We start from the raw sequence: 26,217 nt of genomic DNA, 5'->3' as shown, positions 1-26,217 counted from the left end.
GCTCCTCAGACACCTTTGCTGTGAGGGTTTATTTGAAGGGCCGAGTCAAGTGTCCACTGTTAAGTGAGCACCACAGTATTACACACACAATTTATCCTTCCTACTGTGTCCAGTGTAGTACACACTATAGACATGCATGCGTGCACCCACCGAGAGGCTGTTTGAGACCCTGGAGGCATATTGAGATGAACTCATGTATTATTTTCCACTTTGAAGCAGTTTCTAGTGAAAACGCTTTGGTGAGTCAGACAGCAATGAAAGATTTAGCTTCACCTCCGGGCTGCAGCCAGGGACCCGTGCGTCAGAGATTTGGCTCTGCTCCCGCTGCCGGAGAGCTGTAATTCCGACCTCTAATCTCCAGTCACACATCCCTAATCAAATGAAAACAACTTTACCTTCTTCCCATTTCTAATGAGGACATGGATTCCATGGTTTTATCTGTCTTATCATATATGTCTGCCTTTTTCCCGCCTTCTCCATTTCAGTTTGTAGTAGCGTCCCTGGCAACATGAAGGTCCATCCGCTGAACCGAACGGCCCTTGTGTTGACCTGGGATCGTCCGTCAATGATCTACCACCCGCCTATAGTGGGCTTCCTGGTCTCCTACAGCTGGGTGAAGGATGAAATGCCTTTTGAGAAGACCTTCACGCAGAGCAGTGAACACAGCACGGTGAGGTTCCCTGTCCGAAAGGGCAAGCAGAGTAATCATAAGAGCACAGTGGGGTACAAGTATTCACCACCACAAGCCTCATTCCCACAGTCATGGTTCTTCAGTTCGGTTCAGTAACTTTGTTATCCACAATGTGTAAATTTGTCTTCAGCTCCACCATAGACTGTATAAACGCCAACAGACCAACATACAATAAAACAGCATAGAAAAACATGATAATTTAAAAGTATACCTTATGCAGGCATATTCACATACCCACACACATATACTGTATACACACAGATACAGGGTAATAACTGAAACTGACAGTGTAGAGGATGGGAAAAAGCCTCTATAATGACCAAAGCCTTTTGTTTTACTTTTGATATATGGGCCAATGATGTGACGCTCATTTTTGTCTGTATTATTACTCCATTCAAAAATACATAAAAAATTCAGTAGCACTTTATTTTACAGTACTGTTCCATATTTACTTACTATATAATTACAACAACTACTAGGTACTAACCCTAAACCTAACCCCAACCCTAACCTTAACCCATAATAAGTACATGTAGTTACCTAATATTACTCAGTACTTTCTTGTGTAAGTACACTGTAAGTATACTGAAAGTACATGTACTGTAAAATAAAGTGCAACCAAAAATTCAACTCACACAAACTCTTCTATAATGGACACATGTTCAATTACTGAGTTCATTTGCTATTTTTTCTAGAAACAGTGTGGTGTAGCTGTCAGGAGACTTAGACTTATTTTTTTATTTTTTATTATTGCACATTTTGTTCAAGTCATATAGAGTAACCCTGAGAAAAATGTATTCTTGACTCAAATTCGGGTGCTTTCACACTAGCGCTTTTGGTGCGCACCCGAGTTCGAATGACGTCAAAGTTCAGTTAATTTGGGTGGTGTGAACGTTGTTTTCTGAACTCGGGTGTGCACCCGCAAACCGCACCCAAGTCGACTTGAAAAGGTGGTCTGGGTTACGGTTCATGTGAACTCCGGTGTGGTTCGTTGTTGATATGAATGCAATTGTACCAAATCGCGGAAGTGAACCCTTATTGATGACGTATAAGTCGCATCTTTGCAGGCTCCCAATCGCAATTATTATGGTTTAATGAATTTCTCATACCAGTTTGTGTCCAAATAAATTCCCATCAGAATAAAAATTAAATAAAATGATCACATATTCTGCACTACTTAAGCCAACATTTTTTTATTATTTATTTATTTATTTTTACTGTCTCCAGATGGTTACACCATTTGACATTTTTTACTTTATGCCCCAGAGCTTTGAACTCAGTAATTGAAAACTTGTTTATTATTGGAGGGGTGATTTAAGTGATTGTTTTATGTGAATTTCATTTTTAATTTATTTTGGAATAACTTAATAGATCGGGACAAAACAACTGAGCATCACATCATTGACCCATCTGTTTAGATATTAATAAGACATTATACGTTTTTACATTTGCTGTAAACACTCAATAGGCTGAATATGCTTGTCCCGCCCCCAGCTAAATTGATCCATGATTGGTCTATTGTTTTAAAACTGACACTGATGTGATATGCTGCATATGTGTATTGATTATGTTGAAAAATTAGGGGCAACATAGACATTTATAAATTTTATAATGCTTGCTTCTTTCCTGTCAATATCCTGTAAAACAGAGAGACAATCTGACATGTACATAGACCACAAAAACACTCCCTATAAAAAGTATACCCCCTTATTTGATTTCTGGAAAAACAAAGAACAGAGTGTCCCTTGTGGATGTTATCTTGGTTCCTAGCATTTCTTCATAAGTCTGATGGATGGACTGCTCTCATCGTTTTGATGGATTTGGAGAGCATTTGGTCTTTCTTCCCTCAAGTCTATTGAATGACTTACACCCATGTCTGTCAGTCACCTTATTGGGGTAGTCTTACAAATGCAGTATTCATGACAACAAGAGAGTGTTCAGCAAGTTGAGGGAACTTTTTGTGATGAGCGCTGTCAGACTTTTTTAGGAATTTGGAATAAGTTGAGGGATATAACTGCCACGATTAAAGTCCAATTACTTTCTTTCACTCTACAGCCCATCATGACTCCCTCATCTTTTCTATTATACATTTACATTTTTATTTCAATTTTAAGCTCAGCCACATGTTGTCCTGAAGAACCAAGACCAGCTTTTGGCATATGCAATTCAAATGAACCCATTATCTATTTCTGGGAAATGAGGATCGCCAGATGACGGAACAGGACATTGTATTAAATAAGTGTCATTTTATACAAATAATAATGGCATATGTCAAATTTTCTTTGACATTTTGGTTTTGGGAAATAAGATTTCATCAAATTTATATTCTGTCAGTCCATGTTGTGTAATGAGGTTTTTTGGGTGTGTGTGCTCAGTATTTTGAAGGACACGTAGACTGTGTCCATTGTTCAGAAATGTGCCAATAAAATAACTCTTCTTTATTATTATTTCATTGTCATTTTTTATTATTTATTTATTTCAATGGATTTTTTACAAGTATACAACTAAAAATGACAGCATTAAAGGGATAGTTCACCCAAAAATTAAATCATTTACTCACCCTCATGCCATCCCAGATGTATGACTTTCTTCTGCAAATCACAAACAAAGATTTTTAGAAGAATATCTCAGCTCTGTTGGTCCTCACAATGCAAGTGAATGGTGACCAGAACTCAGAAGGCCCAAAAAGGACATAAAAGCAGCATAAAAGTAACTCCAGTGGTTAAGTCAAAATCTTCAGAAGTGATATTATAAGTGTGAGCGAGAAACAATATTTCAATATTTAAGTCATTTTTTACTATAAATCTCAGCCTTGGACTGGCCCCAACAAGTAGGTGGCTGAATGTGAAAGTCACTTTGAAACCAGAATGTGGAATATTGACCTGTTTCTCACCCACACCTGTCATATCGCTTCTGAATACATGGATTTAACCACTGGAGCCTTTGGATTACTTTTATGCTGCGTTTATGTCCTTTTTGGACCTTCTGAGTACTGGTTACCATTCACTTACATTGTATAGACCTACAGAGCTGAGATATTCTTCTAAAAATCTTAATTTGTGTTTAGCAGAAGAAAGAAAGTCATAAACATCTGGGATGGCATGAGGGTGAGTAAATAATGAGAGAATGTTCATTTTTGGGTGAACTATCCCTTTAAAGTACAATACAAAATACACAACCACAAACAAGTGACCAAAAGCCAACCCATGTTAGATGCAGAAAAGTGCCAAGACAACCCTTCTTGTGTCAATGTCTATTTCTCGCTTATGTGACATACTGTGTTAATGAAATATGTGGTGTTGTTTGCCTCCTGCAGAGGGCAGTCATCACTCTTGTGTCTCCAGATGTCCTGTATCTGTTCAGAGTGCAAGCAGTATGTCAAAGAGACCAGCGCAGTGACTTTAGCCAAACACTTTTACTCAGAGGTTTGTAAAATTACCCAATGACCCAATTGTAATAAAAATTACAAATATTAGTGTCCATTCTTCCTATACCACTTGAAAAATGCCTATTATTCATGCAAATCCATCAGGTCATTGATTAATCTTGCTGTTGTTTTTTCATTTTTAAAGCAAACACCACAAGGATATTCGAGGGAACAAGAATTGTGAAAACTGGAATGGTGGGTAATAGCACTGATCTAGTCCACTGTGGAAAAAGATCCAGTGTTTTTACATTTATTCATTGCTCATTTCTTTCTTTTTTGGGGCGAATCTCACCAAAACGCATCCAGGTTACATTTCACCCCAAAATCAAATGAATTGGAATTATATTTTGCATTTAGAAAATGAAGCTGATTTTTAGGTCCATAAAGATTTTTAGCAGTATGACATTTGTTTTCATGACAATCAAGTGCAGTGTTCCACCAAACTCTCAAAATTGACTGCAATACAATGAATATATTAAATCACAGGGTTCCCACGGTCTTGGAAAACCTGGAAATTTCAGGGAATTTTAAAAACACAGAATGGTGTTTTTGAGGCCTCGTAAAGTCATGGAAATTGAATGGAATAAAAATCTATTTTTTATCTGCTTTAGAATATTTTATGAGCTAGACATTGCTCTTTTGTAGAGTAAAACTTGCAAGCCATAGCGATGTCTGATTTGTCAGTGAATCATTCTTTTCAGTCAGTTCTTTTAATGAATTAGTCAAAATGGTGCACAAATTGGTCTAAATGGTTCATTTGCAAATCAGTCTGAATCAAAATTATTTTAACATCTGTATCCAGTTATCACAAATGCCCAGAAAATTAGTTCAATATTTGTTCGTCAAATAGGGTGGGACCCCTAAAATCAGCCTGAATTAAATGCAGTACAAAAAATTACTTCCAATTATTTATTAATATTTTAAATATTTAAATAATATATCACAATTTTTTGCATTACAGTAATGAGAAGTGTCATTAAGATAATGAGAAAATATGTTTTGCATATAGAAAATGAAGGTTATTTTAGGACCATTACATTTTTTTGCATTGACACAATTTGTTTTAATGAAAATTAGGTACATATTGTCCCCCCAAACTCTTATTAATCTATTGCAGTTAAGAAATAATAATAATAATAATTTTGAATTAAAAAAATCTAGAAATCTGCATAAATGAAATGCAGTGCAACAAATACTACCATAATTCTGAGATATACAGACAATATGGCCTGGACATGTTCTTGATAAGTTTTGTGAGATTCACCCATCTACTGATATTAGAGTTGTTTATTTTTCTTGTCCTGTCCTGTCCAATTCTAGCCCACCATTTCCCCCGCCTCCTCTGCAGACATGGCCCCTATAAGCTCAGGCTCTTCCACCTGGACGTCCGCTGGCCTCCCTTTTTCTTTCGTCTCCATGGCTACGGGAATGGGGCCTCCATCCAGTGGTGGGCAAGCCACTGTAGCATCTGTGGTGACCAGCACTCTGTTGGCAGGGCTGGGTTTCAGCGGCAGTGTGATTTCCTCCCTCCCGGGTTCGCTTTGGCCCACCCACTCTACAAACTCGGGCCCAACACCCACCCAACAACCAGCCGCTCTTACTGCAGAAACCTTCCCTTCTGAGAACAACATCCTCAACGCTGAAGATACAACAGAAGGAAATAATAATGAGGAAGAAGGAAGTGAAAGAGGTGAGGAGGAGGATGAAGAGGAGGAAGAAAAAGAGGAACAGGAGGAAGAGGAAAAGAAAAAAAAGGATAAAGACATCAAGGACAAACAGCAGGAGAATATGGTGCCTCAAAAACCAACGGCCCCCGTACCAACTTCAACATACTGGGAGAAAGGACGAGAGAGGGCAGATGTTAACAATGAGAATGCCATACTGGACCCTAGGATAGTGGAAGAGCTTTTATCTGGTGCCACAGAAAAGACTTCTGGGGAGGATTCATCAAAACCAACATGGTTGGAAGATGACAACACTGCAGACATGCAACTTCCTGACAGCTCAACAGAATCAACCAAACTAACCAATGAGGAGAGAGCTCACTGGCCATACTACATTCACACTGGTAGGTGAGCTAATACTGACTTTCCCACTCCAAAAGACCCACAATCAGAACCCGCAGTCACACTAGGATTTGAGCACGCAGACACCGCAACTGATAGGATATGATGTCATACTTGAAGGCTTCTGGTTTAAAAAAATTATAAATCACAAATAACAATTAATAATTAATAATGCATTCAAAATGTTAAAATTAGAGGTAGACCAATATACTGGTTTTACTGATTAATCGGTTCCGATAGTTGCTTTTTGAAGAATGTATATATATATATATATATATTAACCTGTTTCAGTGACATCACTTTTCCACACAGCAGCCATATTTGTGACCGTCAGCGGGAGGAAACAATGGCAGTGAATGGAAAAACACCCTAAAAATTATATAAAGAAAAACATCAAAACATTTTTTTGATCCATGCCAAGTACCAGGAAAAGTTCATAGAGGTCTGAAAATAGCACAAATATTGTCAAATTGAACTTTGCGGACATTTAAAGATATTTTATCCACAATTCATCTCTGTGCACTGGCGAGTGTGATACGTGACAGGCAAGTACACATGGCCACAGTACATAACCGTAAACATCTCTCATTCAGAAGTTAGAAATGGTTTTGCTTTGTTTTCTGGTCTGATTTAGTCACAGTATTAAAAACTTCTGTGATGATCCCGTCTGTATGAATGTAGGAGCTGCTTTTAACACTTTAATACAATCCAAGCCTTCGTTGCTAGTTCGAAAACGTCACTTTAGAACAAGCAACGGAGGATAGCGAAGCTCACACTGCTTTACTGGGGCCCTTACTGGAGTAATAAGGTAGTGTGTTTATGTGTGTGTGTGTGTGTGTATGTGTGTGTGAGTTTGTTTGTGAGTTTGTGTTTGAGGGATCGAAAGAGAAAACTCAGAAACTGAGAGAGATCACTTCTGGAATTACCTTTTTTTGTTGCAGCTCTCATCAGATGTAACATTGCTTCAAAATTGCCAAGATGTAAGTTTAAGCACACTTCTCAGCAGCAGCGAGTGTCGCCATATTTCCATTTTGGGAGCACGCTTCCCACAGATATTTCAGATAGTATATAAACTGTTGTATTGATCAAGTGTATCTAGCTTTGATACAGCTCAAGTCTTCGTTGCTAGTTCGAAAACGTCACTTTAGAACTAGCAACAGAGGATGCGCTGCTTTTTGTTATTTGAGTAACAAGGCAGTGTGTGTGTGTGTGTGTGTTGTTTAGCAATGGAAAAGCTATATACAAGAATGGTGACACTCGCTGCTGCTGAGAATTATACTTAAACTTACACTTTGGCAATTTGAAGCAATGTTATTCCTGACAAGAGCCACTTTAAACAGGTAATTCCAAACGCGACCTCTCAGTTGCTCTCTTTCTCTCTCGCTCACACACACCCCCGCATGCACTGCCTTAATACTCCAATGACGAAAAGCAGCGCATCCTCCATTGCTTGTGCTAAAGTGATGTTTTTGAAACTTGCAATGAAGGCTTGAGCTGTATCAAAGCTAGATCCACTTGATCAATACAACAGTTTATATATTATCTGAAAAATCTGTGGGAAACGCGCTCCCCTCACACACGTGGACACACACGTACGCATTACACACACACTCACTCGCGAACGAAAAACAGAGCCATCAAGTCAGTGCACACCTGCATCTCAGTGGGGTTGAAAACAGTTGTTAAGGTTTTCAACGGAAATATGGCGACACTTCTATGCTGAGAAATGTGTTTAAACATACATCTTGGTGATTTTGAAGCGATGTTACTGCTGATGAGAGCTGCAACAAAAAAGATAATCCCAGAAGTGATCTCTCTCAGTTTCTGAGTTTCTCTCTTTCAATCCCTCAAAAACAAACTCCCAAACAAATTCACATACACACAAACGCGCTACCTTATTACTCCAGTAAGAGCTCCAGTAAAGCAGTGCAAGCCTTGCTATCCTCCATTGCTAATTCTAAAGTGACGTTTTCGAACTAGCAACGAAGGCTCGGACTGTATTAAGCAAGATGCTAAATCCATGGCGGAAGAAAGTAGTTCAACTCACAAGAGTTTTTTAGGGAAGAAGACTAGAAATGTCTTGAGATAAAACCCTGAATGATGTCTTAAGGTGTGGTAACCGTGGTATAAGTGGAATAATTGACAACGGGCTGTTGAATTATTTAAAAAATAATGCACACCCGAGGTGTAACGGTCACAACGTGCAGCGGAGTATTACCACCTCGTTTGGGCATTATTTTTTTTTAATAACGGCCTTTCGTCAATTATTCCTTACATATACAGTATATTCATCCAAATTTTCATACGTCAGTGCATATTTTGTTATTTTGATTAGATGATCAAGTGTTCTAAATTAAAGGGAGGGCATGCAAAAAAAAATTGTTCTGTGTTTTATCTTTCTTTGTTAAGAAATTTATGTTATTTCTGCCACCCTCTTCTGGTCTTTGTGATAATTCTTTAGAGAGGAATAGCATCTCCACTGTTACCTCATCCAGCAGAATGGAGTGGATCATCCCTCTGATGGTGGTCTCTGCTCTCACACTCCTCTGTCTGATTATGCTGTTGGCTGTTCTGGTCAACTGGAGGTAAGACAGGGTTGAAGGACAGCATTTTATAATACAGCAATAAGTTGATTTTACCAAAGGTGGTAAATCCAAAGGTTTACCAAGGGGTGTTTATGGGGGGGTTGCTACAAACTGAGGGACAAGTTAAAATTGTTTCCTGTAGTAATAATACCCAGTTTGACACAACAAAGCAGAAGCCGAGCACCGTCATAATGTCTGGTTGCAGTTGTGGCTGTTTAAAAACATTGTAAGGGCACTCTGTATCCACACCTCATCTACCTCTTTCGTTTCATCTCTCTCTCTCTCTCTCTCTCTCTCTCTCTCTCTCTCTCTCTCTCTCTGTCTGGCCTTTATAAACATGGCTCAGCTCTCTTGAGAATCCCGGCACCATCTGCCCGCCCTCTCCCAGACCTGACTCTGTGCCCTATGGTATCCGAATCAAAATCCTCCTAAGGAGCTCCCTGCCAAATACCACCATCCTCCTGTTCTGTCCAGTTTTGTCTTGTGTCTGTGTGTGAGCTAAGAGGTTACAGGCCCCCTAAGGACTATGAGTCTTGAGCGGAGGGACCCAGCTGTGCTACAATCTGTGATGCTGACTGGTCTGAGTGTATCATTAAATTGTGATCAAGAAACATTAATGTAACATTACATTAATAGGTAACATTAAACGTTAATTGAAGTGTGTAAGTTGTAATATTATTTACAGTACTTATGTATGTATCCCTGACTATAATCAGGAATTTTTATAGATAACAGATATACGGAACTTTATGTTTACCTATTTTTATTATTTTTTAGAATTTGAAAAAATAATATTAGACCAAGTACAATGGGCAGTCTTGGCTAATTTATGTAAACAGAGTGTATACAATCAGCCAGGGTTTGTTTTAATTTATACAACTAATCAGTCATATAAATCCAACTATATTTTTGCACTTTCTTAAGAAAGCGTGAGTGGTGTTTGCCCATGCAAACGTCACCACCAACCAACCACCACATCCAGGGTGTTGTGGGTGGTTTCCAGGGCGTTGCTATGTGTTCTGAGTATTTTTAACATGTTGTTATGTGGTTGCTAAGATGTTAGGGGTGGAGGTGGTTCCTATGCCATTGCTAGGTGGTTGCTATGACATTGCTGTTTGTTTGCGAAAGTGTTCTGAGTGTTTTTAGAATGTTGCTATATGATTGCTAAGGTGCTCTTGCTGGTTGCTAAGGCGTTGCTATGCATTTGCTAAAGTGCTGTGAGTGTTTTAACATGTTGATATGCTACAATCTGGTTGCTAGGGCATAGCTATGTGGTTGCTAAGGTGTTTTGGGTGGTTCTATGGCATTGCTATGTGTTTACTAAAGTGTTCTGAGTGTTATAGCACGTTATGTGGTTGCTAGGGTGTTCTGGGTGGTTGCTAAGTGGTTGCTAAGGTGTTCTGGGTGGTTGCTAGGTGGTTGCTAAAATGTTCTATGTGGTTTCAAGGACACTGCAATGCTTTTGCTAAAGTGTTCTGAGTGTTTTTAGCATGTAGCTATATTTTTACACTTTCTTATGAAGATGTGAGTGGGGCAAAAGTGCAGAAGTCACCGACACAATGCTAGGGTGTTGTGCTGTTCTGAGTATTTTTAGCATGTTGTAATATGGTTACTAAGATGTTATGGGTGTCTGCTAGGATGTTGCTATGCATTTGCTAAAGTGTTCTGACTGTTTTTAGCATGTGGCTATATTTTTACACTTTCTTATGAAAATGTGAGTGGGGCAAAAGTGCAGAAGTCACCGACACAATGCTAGGGTGTTGTGCTGTTCTGAGTATTTTTAGCATGTTGTAATATGGTTACTAAGATGTTATGGGTTTCTGTTAGGGTGTTGCTTTGCATTTGCTAAAGTGTTCTGACTGTTTTTAGCATGTGGCTATATTTTTACACTTTCTTATGAAGATGTGAGTGGGGCAAAAGTGCAGAAGTCACATACAAAATGCTAGGGTGTTGTGCTGTTCTGAGTATTTTTAGCATGTTGTAATATGGTTACTAAGATGTTATGGGTGTCTGTTAGGGTGTTGCTTTGCATTTGCTATAGTGTTCTGACTGTTTCAGCATGTTGTGTGGTTGTTGGGGTGTTCTTGTTGGTTGTTAGGGCATTACTTGGTGGTTGCTAGGGTGTTGCTATGTATTTGCTAAAATGCTCTGAGTGCTTTAGCATGTTGTTACTAGGGTTGCACGGTATACCGGTACTAACAATATATTGCGATACCAAAATTTTTTAAACAGTATGATATCATTTTTTTGTTAATTTAGGTACCATATTAAAGTATGCTGCCATTAGCTAAATGTATTGAGGTGAAATCAAAGACCATTTGAAAATAATAATAAAAAAGCCTCTATATGGCCAAGTGTGATCATTAAACAGCAGAAGGATGTCATTCAATGAAATATTATACAGTCACATGCGCTGCCTGAAACAGTATGAATAAGAGGCGCCTCTATGCTCTTTCATCTCCTTTGCACACACAAGCAGGCACACACACCAAAAATAGGCACACCAAAAATTATATATTGTTGAAAAGTATTATATTTTCATTTGATTAAAGCTGTACAGTATGTATTTGATTAAACACAGTTTGATCATAACATTTAATTAAAACATTTAACATGGAATCCAAAAAAATTAAAACAGAAAAGGCATAATTTGCATCTATAAGACTTTATGCAGTTCTTTTAGACAAGTAATTTTCTGTGTAATTTCATCAAAAGTCAGAGTTTTTATTTATTTATTTTATTTTTTATTAAGTATCGAGTTAGTATCAATACCGTGGTACCAGGTCTGGAATCGTTCCGAAGCCAAAAGTTTGGTAACGGAGCAACCCTAGTTGTTACTGTATGTGGTTGCTAGGGTGTTCTGGGTGATTACTAGGTGGTTGCTAAGATGTTCTGGGTGGTTTCAAAGGCATTGCTTGATGGTTGCTAAGGTGTTCTAGGAAGTTGCTTGGTGGTTGCTTACCAGCCCAAGTCAAAAAAAGCCCATAACCCCAAGTCTCAATGAAAGGCTCGGGTCCCTCCTTCATCACAAATTTATGGGATTTAATTCACCCATTTTGTCAACCTCCAGGTGAAATTCATCTTATCACTTAAAGTTTGATCCCCTCAACAAATAACACATTTTTAGGTATCATTTACAGTATGTTAGTAACTTTAGCACAAACAGTGCAAGATGGCTTGCATGCACAGAAAGTTGAATATTTAAGCCAGGAAATTGTTCAAATCCCTAAAACTAAATGACATATAAATATGTTACTTTAACAATTTCAGCTATGTTATGAATAATGATTGCATTTACCGAAAGTTGATCAGTTAAAGTAAAAGGCTGTTTGAGTTTGCATTTTTATACAGTGATCTATCAGTCTATCAAGCTCTATCAAGCTTGATGTACAACCTTGAGGTGGCAGTAGAGGGCAGTCAGCTCCAGCTGATCCAGCTGATTTATTTAAGGCCTTTCTCAGTAAATATTGATATGTGATTAATTGCAATTAATTTGATTAATTAATCGGCACATAATGTCATTAATTTGTTTAAAAAATGTAATGGACTGGCAGCCCTAGTAGCCATAATAATATATATTTTTATTTCAGATATCCCTGTGTCATCTGAGGTGAAAAAGTGCAAAACTGCCTCCTTTACCAAAACTTTAAAAAAAAATTCTGAACTGGAGCTCAAATGAGTGTTTACCACAAAGTATGCTATTATTTGCAGAAATGAAGTAATGATATTGCCAAGGCGATAGGCTAATGAGAGCTTTATGTAGGCAGGGTTCCATCTGGATAGCTCAGAGGCTTTCAGAGTCTGTACAAACTCACAGATGCCCATTAAAGACCAAAGATACTGCACTTGTTTCCGCAGTACATTTCTACATGTATGCATGAGATCGCCTATGAGTGAAATAAATTTCAAACTCGAACAGATAGAGATGCAGATGGGGAATAATAAGTGGTTATATTTATCTTTTCACCATTTGCTATTTTTGCGTTCTCAAGTCCAGAAACTTTACTGAAGGACCCGGCTATACTTCAAGTCTGCAAAATGTGCGTCTGCCAACAAAAGAGCCCCTATCCTATAAGGTCATGAGTGCAGGGTACCTGCCCCCAACACCCACCCACCGTCTCTCTATCAACCCATTCCCCCCTCCCTCTTCAGGGATCCAACCAGCATTCTCCCTCTCTTGCCCCTCTTTTTATCTCACCTTCTAAGGATGAATAGCCTCTGCTCTTTGCTCTGCATTCAGTACAGGTAGGGGCAATCTTATGAAAATGCAACCCTAATATTTAGATGACAGTAAGTCATAAATGGGGGTTTTGGGGGGATAAATCTTTCCTGTGCATTTGGAGTGAAATAGATTTTTATAAGATTGTTTCCCAGGCAGAGAGACCACAGCAAAAGGGAGAGTTGCAGGTGCAAAGTTTGGCTAGACAATATGTATCATCGCTTTTTTGTTCATGTATTTTTTATGAAACACAGAGGGGGAACTAGACATTTAGGAGTGTTTGTATGCGCTAATGTACTATGCTTGGTGACAATACTTTTATTATATATTTTAATGTTTTTCTAACTTCTTTTTAGACATCTTGAATGCAATACTTTAATGTTGTTGTTCTAAACTCACCTTGCTTGTATTTGCTTGTATTTATGTCTATTTAAATGAAGTTATGAGTCCCTCTGTACCTTCAAAAAATACCGTAAGAAAAATAAGCATTATTTAAAAAAAAAATAATGTTTTTTGGGGTAATTTTGAGTAAATGTCCTGTAAAATAATTTGTGTACATTTAATTTGCTTAGATTAAATCTTATTATTTAATTTTATATACAAATCGACATCATGCACCCTGTTCTCTAGATTTCAGCATTAGAAAATATATGGGTTATATGGCAAAATATATGGAATATGGGTTTTTTATTTTCAGTGCTGATGCCAATGTCTTGAAAGCAGTGTGTGTGATTTATATATAAAAATTTACAAATGATTTAATGTGATGCAATCTTAGCAAATTACCTTGATTCAGGGCTCTTTTTAATCAACACTTCACACCCTCTGTAATAACATTCGGTCTAAAAGCTGATCTTAGAGACACTTAGCAAAGCCTTCCTCTACAGCTATTTACAAACAGTAGGGTACCACTTGATTCTCAAAGTGGTTTGTAGGTTGGACAGACTTGATGTACCACATGATGTTAAGAAAATACATGCAGCCACTTTCAGCAAGCCCAAGGCATCTTCAGATTTAAAAAGTTCTTAAAAAACATCCTGTTTACCTGCACCTGTAAGCTCTGCATCCACAAAAATGTTGATGCAATTTAGAGCCATTGTCATATTTGGTATATATTTATCTGCCTGTTATAATTTTGTGTGTGTGTGTGTGTGTGTGTTCTACTAACTGGATCCTTTCTGCCCATAGGAGATTCTTCCAGACTGCACATTTCTACATCGAAGACAGGAACTCCCCAAGAGTGAGCCGCCATGATAATTTTCCCATCCTCTCTGCAGCAGGTGAGTCTAAATATAAATATTACTAGAAAAAATTAACTTTACTCAATATATTTGTCTTGTTTTTCAGGTAAAATATCTAAACATCCTTGAGAAAAGACTCATTTAATTGAGAAGCAAATTGACATAAGATTTAAACAAAATTTAGTAAGTGATGCACCTAAAACAAGAAGGAACCATTTGCCAATGGGGTAAGAAATGTAAACTTGTTTTCCCTGTGAGTTAAGTTTATTTTTCTTACCCCACTGGCTTTTTTTCGTTCTTATTTTAAACGTAAACCTCACTCAATTACGGCAAGGAGTTTGTTCAATCGCTAACCCAAAGTTTGACCAACAGCAATCTTGATGTTTGTGCCTCTAAATATTAGCGCCAAGTTTGACAGATCACAGTGCCAAACCTTTTATTTCAGCATAGGAGTAACTAAAGTGGCTCCATTCATCATCTTTAGTTTTGATGGACCAGTAAGATGGTCAATCTTAATATCTGATCAGAATCCATTAGTCCTGATATATTATATTAGGGTACTTTTGCATTTGGTGTAGAATAATCTGTTTTGGATGGTTTATATAATCTGAAACCCAGTCTTACTTTCTTGATTGAATAGTGGATACATATTTAATGTTCTGTGGGTCATTGTGTTTATTCTTCTTCTGTAGGCGAAGAGAAAGTCTGGTTGCTCAGTTTGAGCAGTACATGATTTTGTAAAATTGCTCAACTGCTGTTGGTATTGCCACTCTTCTAGCATCCTTTCTCTCTTGCTCACTCTGGCTTCTTTCCTTTGTCCATTTTGGTTTTTTCTACCAATGTGAATCAGCCCAGCTCTTGACTGACAGGTTTATATAATTGTAAGCCCAGGGATGTAAAACCAGCCATTAATGTTTATGAGAACTCTGTTTGAAGTGATAGTTTAATGTCTCTGTATAATAATCATCAACAATCCCTGTCAAATTGAGAAAGAAGTCAGTGTGTGCATGTCTCAATAGTTTAATAGGGCAAAATCTCTACCATAAATGGTATAGACAGTGAATACAGAGTGGGGGTTGACTTGATGTGTATTTGATCATCCATCGCCATGCCAAGGCACTAAATGCTCCAGGGGATTCTGATCTTTTTTAAATATGGTCCCAGCTGTGTGGTTCTCTGGGCAGTAACAAAGCTTGCCTTTATATGGCCATTTAACATGACAATAGACCATCAGACCAGCCCCTTTCAATGATAGACAACTTATTGGCTTTATATGATGCAGATGTGCCCAAATATCATCATTCACAAGGCCAGGCCACAACAATAGGGTCTAAGGATTTTGGTACAGAGTCTATTGTCTTTTGAAACAGGGTTTTTATTTTCTTTACTTTATTTGAAATTAAATATTCCTGGAGATTCCTGTCTTAGTCACACTGGATATTCTGAGATGACAAAAAATGCATTCAATAAGTGCAAATGAATGAATGAAAGAATGAATGAATGAAAAAAACAACATCATTTTAGGCAATTACTAAGCAGCTTATGTGTTATGTTATGAGTGTATATCTTAAATAAATCATATGTTTTTAGGTATTGTTTTTAATTTTTATTAAATATGCAATTACTAAACTTTGGTGTTGTGAGTGTATATATGAATTCCATAAATCGAATGTTTTTAGGTATATTTTCCAAAAAGGTTTATAAATATAATATTTTAGTATATGTAATAAGAATAATAAAGTTGTGCTCAAAAGTTTGCATACCCTTGGAAAATTAGTAAAATATGTACCATTTTTAAAGAAAACATGAGTGAGCAGGCAAAACACATTTCTTTTATTTCTTATGGGATTCATATTCAACTGTAGGTTATAACAGAATGGCACAATCATAAAACATGGCAACAATGAAAAAAATTACAAAAGTCTGCATACCCTTAGTTCTTAATACGGTGTATTGCCCCCTTTAGCATCAATGACAGCATGCAGTCTTTTGTAATAGTTGTCTATGAGGCCCCAAATTCTTGCAGGTGGTATAGCTGCCCATTTGTCTTGGCAAAATGCCTCCAGGTCATGCAAAGTCTTTGGTCGTCTCGCATGAACTGCACGTTTGAGATCTCCCCAGAGTGGCTCAATGATATTAAGGTCAGGAGATTGTGATGGCCACTCCAGAACCTTCACCTTTTTCTGCTGTAACCACTGGAGGGTCAACTTGGCCTTGTGCTTAGGGTCATTGTCATGCTGGAAAGTCCAAGAGCGTCCCATGCTCAGCTTTCGTGCAGAATAATGCAAATTGTCTGCCAGTATTTTCTGATAACATGCTGCATTCAACTTGCCATCAATTTTCACAAGATTCCCCGTGCCTTTAGAGCTCACACACCCCCAAAACATCAGTGAGCTACCACCATGCTTCACAGTGGGAATGGTATTTTTTTCACTATAGGCCTTGTTGACCCCTCTCCAAACATAGCGCTTATGGTTGTGAACATAAAGCTCTATTTTGGTCTCGTCACTCCAAATTACAGTGTGCCAGAAGCTGTGAGGTGTGTCAAGGTGTTGTCGGGCATATTGTAACCGAGCTTTTTTGTGGCATTGGTGCAGTAAAGGCTTCTTTCTGGCAACTCGACCATGCAGCTCATTTTTGTTCAAGTATCGTTGTATTGTGCTCCTTGAAACAACCACACCGTCTTTTTCCAGAGCAGCCTGTATTTCTCCTGAGGTTACCTGTGGGTTTTTCTTTGTATCCCGAACAATTCTTCTGGCAGTTGTGGCTGAAATCTTTCTTGGTCTACCTGAACTTGGCTTGGTATCAAAGAAATTTTCCACTTCTTAATAAGTGATTGAACAGTACTGACTGGCATTTTCAAGGTTTGGATATATTTTTATATCCTTTTCCATCTTTATATAGTTCCATTACCTTGTTACGCAGGTCTTTTGACAGTTCTTTTCTGCTCCCCATGGCTCAGTATCTAGAATGCTCAGTGCATCCACGTGAGAGCTAACAAACTCATTGACTATTTATACACAGGCACTAATTGCAATTTAAAAAGCCACAGGTGTGGGAAATTAAACTTTAATTGCCATTTAAACCTGTGTGTGTCACCTTGTGTGTCTGAAACAAGGCCAAACATTCAAGGGTATGTAAAATTTTGATCAGGGCCATTTGGGTGATTTCTGTTATCATTATGATTTAAAAAGGAGCCAAACAACTATGTGATGATAAATGGCTTCATATGATCACTATCCTTAAATAAAAGACGTTTTTTTTTTTTGCATGATCAGTCATATTTTCAAAATCAATGCCAAAATTTCACAATTTCTGCCAGGGTATGCAAACTTTTGAGCACAACTGTACATATATGCAAATATGGTTTCATGGCCAGTAAGAAGTATTAAATCAATTCACATGCCATTAACAGCTGTACTAAAAAGTTACATTTGTGCTAGCATATATATACAGTACTGTGCAAAAGTCTTAGGCACATAAGATGTTTCACAAAAACATTTGTCTTAAGATGGTTATATATATCTTCAACTTTAGTGAGTCAATAGGAAATATACATTTTAAACTAAACTAAACTAAACTAAACTAAACATTCTTTTTGCAAATAGAATAAAATAGAATAGAAGAACAGGGAGCCCTGCAACAGATGGCATGTCCCCCATAGAGTCCCCCACTGAACATTGAGTCATTCTGGGATTACATGAACAGACAGAAGCAATTGAGAAATAGATAGAAGAAATGTGTTGAATTCTCCAAGAAGCTTGGAACATCCCATTTTCTAAAAACCAAGAATAACTGTGTCCAGGTGTACATAGGAAAATTGGTGCAGTTTTGAAAGCAAAAGTGGTCACACCAAATATTGATTTAGCTTTTTTTATGTTTATTGGACTTAGTATGATGTTAATTGATTAATGAAAACTATTTATGGCATTATTTTTGAAGACATCTTCACTATGCAACATTTTTCACAAGTGCAAAATTATCAGTTTCTCTGGATTTACTATTTATAGGTATGTGTTTGAGTAAAATAAACATTTTTGTTTTATTCTATAAAGTACTGACAACTTTTCTCCCAAATTTCAAATAAAAACATTGTCATTTAGAGCATTTATTTGCAGAAAATGACAACTGGTCAAAATAACAAAAAAGATGCAGTGTTTTCAGACCTCGAATAATGCAAAGAAAACAAGTTCATATTCATTTTTAAACAACACAATAAAAAAATTTAACTTAGGAAGAGTTCAGAAATCAATATTTGTTAGAATAACCCTGATTTTCAATCACAGCTTTCATGCATCTTGGCATGCTCTCTACCAGTCTTTCTCATTGCTGTTGGGTGACTTTATGCCACTCCTGGCACAAAAATTCAAGCAGCTTGGCTTTGTTTGATGGCTTGTGGCCACACATCTTCCTCTTGATCACATTCCAGAGGTTTTCAATGGGGTTCAGGTCTGGAGACTGGGCTGGCCATGACAGGGTCTTGATCTGGTGGTCCTCCATCCACACCTTGATTGACCTGGCTGTGTGGCATGGAGCATTGTCCTACTGGAAAAACCAATCCTCAGAGTTTGGGAACATTGTCAGAGCAGAAGGAAGCAAGTTTTCTTCTTGGATAACTTTGTATGTGGCTTGATTCATGCGTCCTTCACAAAGACAAATCTGTCCGATTCCAGCTTTGCTGAAGCACCCCCAGAGCATCACTGATCCTCCACCTGGTCATGTAATGGTTAGACAGAGACCTGAAGAGGCATTCAAGCCACAGTGTCTCTCACCCACTGTGAAATTTGGTGGAGGACCGGTGATGATAATAAAATATACTTTATATTATTTCATATTGTAATTTACTACTAGATCTTTACATTTTCTAAAAAAAGAAAAGGTAGGTGGTGATTGTCCTTACATAAGGACTTAGTATGATGTTAATTGATTAATGAAAACTATTTATGGCATTATTTTTGAAGACATCTTCACTATGCAACATTTTTCACAAGTGCCTAAAACTTTTCCACAGTACTGTGTGTGTGTGTGTGTGTGTATATATATATATATATATATATATATATATATATATATATATATATATATATATATATATATATATATATACAATATATGCAGTGTACCTGTATTAAAAATTAAGAGACCACTGCAAAATTATCAGTTTCTCTGGATTTACTATTTATAGGTATGTGTTTGAGTAAACGTAACATTTTTGTTTTATTCTATAAAGTACTGACAACATTTCTCCCAAATTCCAAATAAAAATATTGTCATTTAGAGCATTTATTTGCAGAAAATGACAACTGGTCAAAATAACGAAAAAGATGCAGTGTTTTCAGACCTCGAATAATGCAAAGAAAACAAGTTCATATTCATTTTTAAACAACACAATAAAAAAATTAATAATAATAATAATTAACTTAGGAAGAGTTCAGAAGTCAATATTTGTTGGAATAACCCTGATTATCAATCACAGCTTTCATGCGTCTTGGCATGCTCTCTACCAGTCTTTCTTATTGCTGTTGGGTAACCTTATGCCACTCCTGGTGCAAAAATTCAAGCAGCTTGGCTAGGCCATGATGCTAGGCGAGCACTTAGCAAACACCACTAATTATAATATGTTAGGTATTTTATCAGATTTACTGTAATCTGTACCATTTGAATGGGATTGTTTGTATTTTACTTAGCAGATTCAGAATGGCATGTGTATATGGTTTATGTATTACAGATGACCTGGAGGCTGTCCCAGTCAGGCAGTTCATCAAACACATCATGCAGCTGTACTCCAACAACCAACATGGCTTCTCTCAGGAGTTCGATGTGAGTATGGTCTTTGTAGTAGGAGTGTGTGAGAATGTATGTGTGTGCTCTACGTGAACCGGTGTTCCCAGTTGCACAGAGGCACAGATGGCTATGGGAAAAGGGCTAATTAATGAAGGAGAGCCTCATTAAAATCACTCCTCTTGCTGGAGGAATCTATACAAAAATGCAGGAAGTCCTGAGCCTGGTCCTTGCCCATAGCAAACATTTACATGATCAGAATCCAATATGGGTACATTCAATGCCAAGAACTCAGTCTCATTAACAAAATTCACCTAAAATGATGACAGTTACTTATGATACATTTCATAACAGAGGTGTTTTGTTTTACAGTTATAGCCAAACAAAACCCTTCTCGATAGATTAATGTCTGCTTCATTGCTGCACACTGGGGAGCTAATTATTATGCTGCTGTATAACATTTATTTCCAATTGCATTGATGTGACAATAATTAAATGATTTGGACAAATGGGGCAATTTATGGAAATTCTAATCAAAGTATGCCTAATTACTGGAATAATTAACTAATTATTTTGCAAATAAGTCTTAAATAATGTAACAATTATATGGTCAACAAAAATTCCATTAAATGTAAATTTGACAGACCTCTGCACAGTATACACTGTAAACTGCATGCACATTTTTTATAGAATGGAAACAGTATGCATTATGCAATGAGAAATATTTCAAGCAGTAGTATGCTATAATATTGTCACATGACCTCATCTAGCATGTTTAATACAGAAACCGACGTCCAGTCATCATCTTGTAGATACAAAACCTTATTTTTCATTTCCAGTCCAGGTTTGTGTAAAAATTGGTTAACTTTTGGCTGTCTGGAAGTTAAAAGTTGATATTACATATGGTTCATTTGCCAAATGTAGTAGCCCATGCATAAAAAAATCTTCATACTGTATAGCATACATACTGTCTACTGTGGATATAGTAGTGTAGAGAGTAGTATGGTAGTGTGCTGTTCCATACTACCATACTACTGTATGCCTGATGAAGATCTCTCTGATAGAAATGTTGCTGTTGTGGTTTTTTTAATTAATAAAAGGGAAGAGTAAATCAGTGTGCGGATTTTCCTCATTTTATTTTCAAACAGTATGCTATTCCAAACATAGTCTATGCATATAGTACCTGTCACAGAGGAACTAAACCAAGCGAAGGTAGGATCCAATAGCGGGACTTTATTGACTCAACTGTGAAGCAATAACAGAACAAACGATAAGAGGAAAAATAAAGGTAGAAAAACCCTGACACCAAGGTCGAAACCCCAAGACGCACTGGAACGCGTTGAACCCGTAAAAGGAATTTTGGGCATATTCTGCCCAGGGTAGAAATCGGCTTCATTCATGCTGATCCCGGTGACAGTAGGTACGGAGGTACCTGCCGATCTCCTGAATCTTCCTCTCAGATTGCCTGTTGAATTGGAGATGGTATCCAGAAGACAGGCTGACCAAAACTCAGAGAAGATGGAAAAAGACTCTGGATGTGAACTGGGGCCCTCTGGCCGAGACAATGTCTTCAGGGACCCCGAAGTTACAGAAAACATGCTGGAATAAAGCTTCGGTGGTCTCTAGTGCTGTAGGGAGCTCTTCAAGGGGAATTAGTCAGCAGGCTTTGGTAGGAGTTTACCTGTTGGGAGGTGACGAGGAACCTTGGAGGTGGCACATTCCTCACAGGACAGGACGAAGTTACTGACTTCTTGAGTTAACCAGGGCCGCCAGTATCTTTGTCAAACTAAGTGGAGAGTCTGGTTGATCCCACATTGTCCAGATCCTGGGGATGAGTTCCAGGAGATGCAAGCGCAGCGGTTCTGGGACGAAAGTGCGGCCACGAGGACATCAGTTCGGGATTGGAATGTTCTCCCTGATGCTAACAATCTCCTGCTCAATGTTCCACTGAATTGGGCTCAGGAAGGAGGAAGGATAGGTTCTGGTGAAGAGGAAGTGGAATCTGGAGAATAAATACATGATAGGGCATCGGCTTTCAGGTTTTTAGAACCAGGGCGATAAATAAAAATTATTTGAAAGTATTTCACAAGTGCTTAAAACTTTTGCACAGTACTGTATATACAGATGAATAGCTGATAGGGAAACGATGAACAGCTGAGAATACTAATCAGAAGTCCGGGGAATTAGATCGAGGAAGGATGGGATTGGAGGAGACTGATGAGGGTATAACAGTACCAGGTCTGAGCGATATAATAATAACTGTTGGATCCATTTGAAATCTTCTCTGCAGGAGGTTCAGTGCTGCACATCTGACATGAAGATCACAGCTGAACATTCAAATCACCCAGACAACAAGCACAAAAACAGATACATCAACATTGTTGCCTGTAAGTTGTGAAAATGGATGATTAAATTTACAGTTGAAGTCAGAAGTTTACATACACTTAGGTTGAAGTCATCAAAACTTATTTTTTATCCACTCCACAGATTTAATATTAGCAAACTAAAGTTTTGGCAAGTTGTTTAGTACATCTACTTTGTATATGACATATGAAAAAGTCATTTTTCCGACAATTGTTTACCAACAGATTGTTTCACTTTTTTTTTTCACAATTCCAGTGGGTCAGAAGATTACATACACTAAGGTAACTGTGCCTTCAAGCAGCTTGGAAAATTCCATAAAATGATGTCAAGCCTTTTGACAATTAGCCAATTAGCTTCTGATAGGAGGTGTACTGAATTGGAGGTGTACCTGTGGATGTATTTTAAGGCCTACCATCAACCTCAGTGCCTCTTTGCTTGACATCATGGGAAATCAGCCAAGACCTCAGAAAAAAAACTGTGGACCTTCACAAGTCTGGTTCATCCTTGAGAGCAATTTCCAAAGCCTGAAGGTACCACATTCATCTGTACAAACAATAGTATGCAAGTATAAACACCATGGGACCACGCAGCCATCATACCGCTCAGGAAGGAGACACATTCTGTCTCCTAGAGATGAACGTAGTTTGGTGCGAAAAGTGCAAATCCATCCCAGAACCGCAGCAAAGGACCTTGTGAAGATGCTGGAGGAAACAGGTAGACAAGTATCTATATCCACAGTAAAATGAGTCCTATATTGACATAACTTGAAAGGCTGCCCAGCAAGGAAGAAACCACTGCTCCAAAACCGCCATAAAAAAGCCAGACAATAGTTTGTAAGTGCACATGGGGACAAAGATCTTACTTTTTGGAGAAATGTCCTCTGGTCTAATGAAACAAAAATTTAACTGTTGAAAAAGGGTGAGGCTTGCAAGCCGAAGATTACCATCCCAACCGTGAAGCATGGGGGTGGCAGCATTATGTTGTGAGGGTGCTTTGCTGCAGGAGGGACAGGTGCACTTCACTAAATAGATGGTATCATGAGGAAGGAAAATTATGTGGATATATTGAAGCAACATCTCAAGACATCAGCCAGGAAGTTAAAGCTCATTCGCAAATGGGTCCTCCAAATGGACAATGTCCACAAGCATACCTCCAAAGTTGTGGCAAAACGGCTTAAGGACAACCAAGTCAAGGTATTGGAGTGGCCATCACAAAGCCCTGACCTCAATCCGATAAAATATTTGTGGGCAGAACTAAAAAAGTGTGTGCGAGCAAGAAGGCCTACAAACCTGACTCAGTCACACCAGTTCTGTCTGGAGGAATGGGCCAAAATTCCAGCAACTTATTGTGAGAAGCTTGTGGAAGGCTAACCAAAACCCAATTTGACCCAATTTAAACAATTTAAAGGCAATGCTACCCAATACTAACAAAGTGCATGTAAACTTCTGACCCACTGGGAATGTGATGAAAGAAATAAAAGCTGACATAAATCATTCTCTCTGCTGTTATTCTGACATTTCACATTCTTAAAATAAAGTAGTGATCCTAACAGACAGGGAACGTTTTCTACAATTAAATTTCAGGAATTGTGAAAAACTGAGTTTAAATGTATTTGGCTAAGGTGTATGTAAACTTCTGACTTCAACTGTACCTTCTTAAGTGTAGGTGATTGTGTACACTGTGAATTCATCTGTGATCCAATTTTCTGAAACTCTAGCACAGCATTAAAGATATACATATCCCTTTTTCCCTCATCTTACATGCACTGCTAGCATTTTAAAATAGATTACATATGTCAAATGGTGGTTCAAATGATACATCATTTATTGCATTTTAATACCCAGATGATCACAGTAGAGTAAAGCTACAGCAGCTATCTGGGAAAGACTCCAAACACACAGACTACATCAATGCCAACTATGTAGACGTAAGTATTTATTAATGTGTGTGTTTGTATGTGTATTTGCTCCTTATATATTTGTTTTATGATTAAATATTCTCGTTGTCAGGGTTATAAGAGATCCAGGGCTTATATAGCTGCTCAGGGCCCTCTAAAGTCCACCTTTGAGGACTTCTGGAGAATGATTTGGGAACAGAACAGCAGTGTGATTGTCATGATCACCAACCTGGTGGAGAAAGGCAGGGTACGTTATCAGTACTTAGCTCACCATTATCAAGTACATTTACCTAGTACAAACCTCACTTCTGGACCCTAGGTAGGTAGAAGGGACAGTCATATGTGTGGCATTAAAGAACTTGACAGATATGCACAAATGAAGGCAGTGATGCTTCAAGTCAACATCAAGTTTGCCATTTGGGACAAAAAGAATCATCTTACAGGAAAAGAAAAAAAAACTTGCTTTGTCAATAGGTGAATTGTGTAGCTGGTAAGAATAGTCCATATAATGCATTGTACTGCTTTTTAAGCCGAAGTTTTAGACTGATCTGATGAAATCAGAATCAATAGGTTGATTTTTCTTTAGCTAAAATCTGTCTGTGCTTACCGAAATGCAAAACTTTGCCTCCAGTGTTCAAAGTGGTACATTTTGTTGGATGTATGGGCACATATGGGCTCCATATTAAGGGTTAAATGTCCACAGAGGGGCGCCAAAAGCGAGTTGTGAAGCGAGATGTTTTTAGCTGAACAGGCTGTAATACAGTAAAGAGGAATGCATATTTTATAAACTGTACCCCCAAACCTAAACCTAACCATCAGTGGAGTAGAAATGTAATGCAAGAGGGAAAAATGCAACCTCTGATTCAAGCTTTTCACTGATTATGCAAATGTGAATACTTCCTGGTTTCAACGGGGGATCTGAACCCGGGTCTCCAACGCTGCTGTCACAACTCGCTTCTGGTCACGCCACAGGGGAAGATAAACACACTGGAGGCGATGCAAACATATGTGTAAGGAGATCCCGCTTGTTTGTGAGTCTGCATAATGTGGCCGATCCTATGGTACCGGAACTCTCTGAAAAAACATGCCGACTTCCTGTAAGATCATGTTGGAAATTTACAGCAAAAATCAACTCTTGGTGTGGATAAGCCTTTAAAATCTGCACCTTAAAAGCCTTATGTTTACACAAGCTTACTTATTTGTGTGTCTCATGTGCATTACTTGCCTTTTACTACCTGAAGGCTGTATGAGAGTAATACCACACTTTACTGTTTAAATACACATTAAAATTAAATGTATTTTTGTTGATTTTACAGAGGAAATGTGATCAGTATTGGCCATCGGAGAACAGTGAAGTATATGGAAGCATAATGGTGACTCTGAAAAATACTAAAGTTTATGCATACTACACGCTGCGCCAATTCATCATACGCAACACCAAAGTTAAGAAGGTGAGTCTGGGCATCCTTAGCGCATTTACAAAGCATTATTATCATGTTATTAGAGTCTGCATTTTGATCTCTAAAATTCTCTCTCTCTGTTCCTCTCTCAGGGTCCGAAAGGGAGGCAGTATGAACGACTGGTGGCCCAATATCACTACACTCAGTGGCCAGACATGGGCGTACCAGAGTATACACTACCAGTCCTCAAATTCATCTCTCGATCTTCGGCAGCGTGCACGCCAGGCAAAGGCCCCATCGTAGTGCACTGCAGGTACTGCCTGCTTTAGAAACATAAGCCCCGCCCACCTGCCAGCTAGGATTGCAAAATCAATATTATGGAGTGTGTAAATGTCAGTTACAAGTGCGAACTGGAACTATTTGCCATTAAAAAAATACAGCGAAGATTGTTCAAGGTTTCTTCTTAGAGCTTTATGGAATTACAGAGAGATATGGAGTAATTGTTTGTCATATTTCTCAAACCCTCACTCTGTCTGTGTCCTGCAG

General features: G+C 38.1%; 1 protein-coding gene across 2 annotated transcripts in view; it reads left to right on the top strand.

The window, feature by feature from the left end:
* LOC127449420 (receptor-type tyrosine-protein phosphatase gamma-like) overlaps window positions 1-26,217 on the top strand; it is a 153,812-nt gene that overhangs the window by 117,654 nt on the left and 9,941 nt on the right. Inside the window, exons 9-21 of one of the 2 annotated variants that reach the window (XM_051712832.1) lie at window positions 486-670; window positions 4,008-4,116; window positions 4,264-4,313; window positions 5,439-6,186; window positions 8,646-8,769; window positions 12,976-13,014; window positions 14,177-14,268; window positions 19,958-20,049; window positions 22,301-22,397; window positions 24,219-24,301; window positions 24,384-24,518; window positions 25,588-25,722; window positions 25,824-25,984. In XM_051712832.1, the coding sequence (XP_051568792.1) occupies window positions 486-670; window positions 4,008-4,116; window positions 4,264-4,313; window positions 5,439-6,186; window positions 8,646-8,769; window positions 12,976-13,014; window positions 14,177-14,268; window positions 19,958-20,049; window positions 22,301-22,397; window positions 24,219-24,301; window positions 24,384-24,518; window positions 25,588-25,722; window positions 25,824-25,984 (2,050 nt within the window). The remainder of the gene's footprint in view (window positions 1-485; window positions 671-4,007; window positions 4,117-4,263; window positions 4,314-5,438; window positions 6,187-8,645; window positions 8,770-12,975; window positions 13,015-14,176; window positions 14,269-19,957; window positions 20,050-22,300; window positions 22,398-24,218; window positions 24,302-24,383; window positions 24,519-25,587; window positions 25,723-25,823; window positions 25,985-26,217) is intronic. The other variant, XM_051712831.1, reaches the window with a different exon arrangement.

The sequence above is a fragment of the Myxocyprinus asiaticus genome, chromosome 12 (genome assembly GCF_019703515.2).
Source record: "Myxocyprinus asiaticus isolate MX2 ecotype Aquarium Trade chromosome 12, UBuf_Myxa_2, whole genome shotgun sequence".
Classification (NCBI taxonomy): domain Eukaryota; kingdom Metazoa; phylum Chordata; class Actinopteri; order Cypriniformes; family Catostomidae; genus Myxocyprinus; species Myxocyprinus asiaticus.
This window is presented reverse-complemented; position numbering and strand designations above follow the sequence as displayed.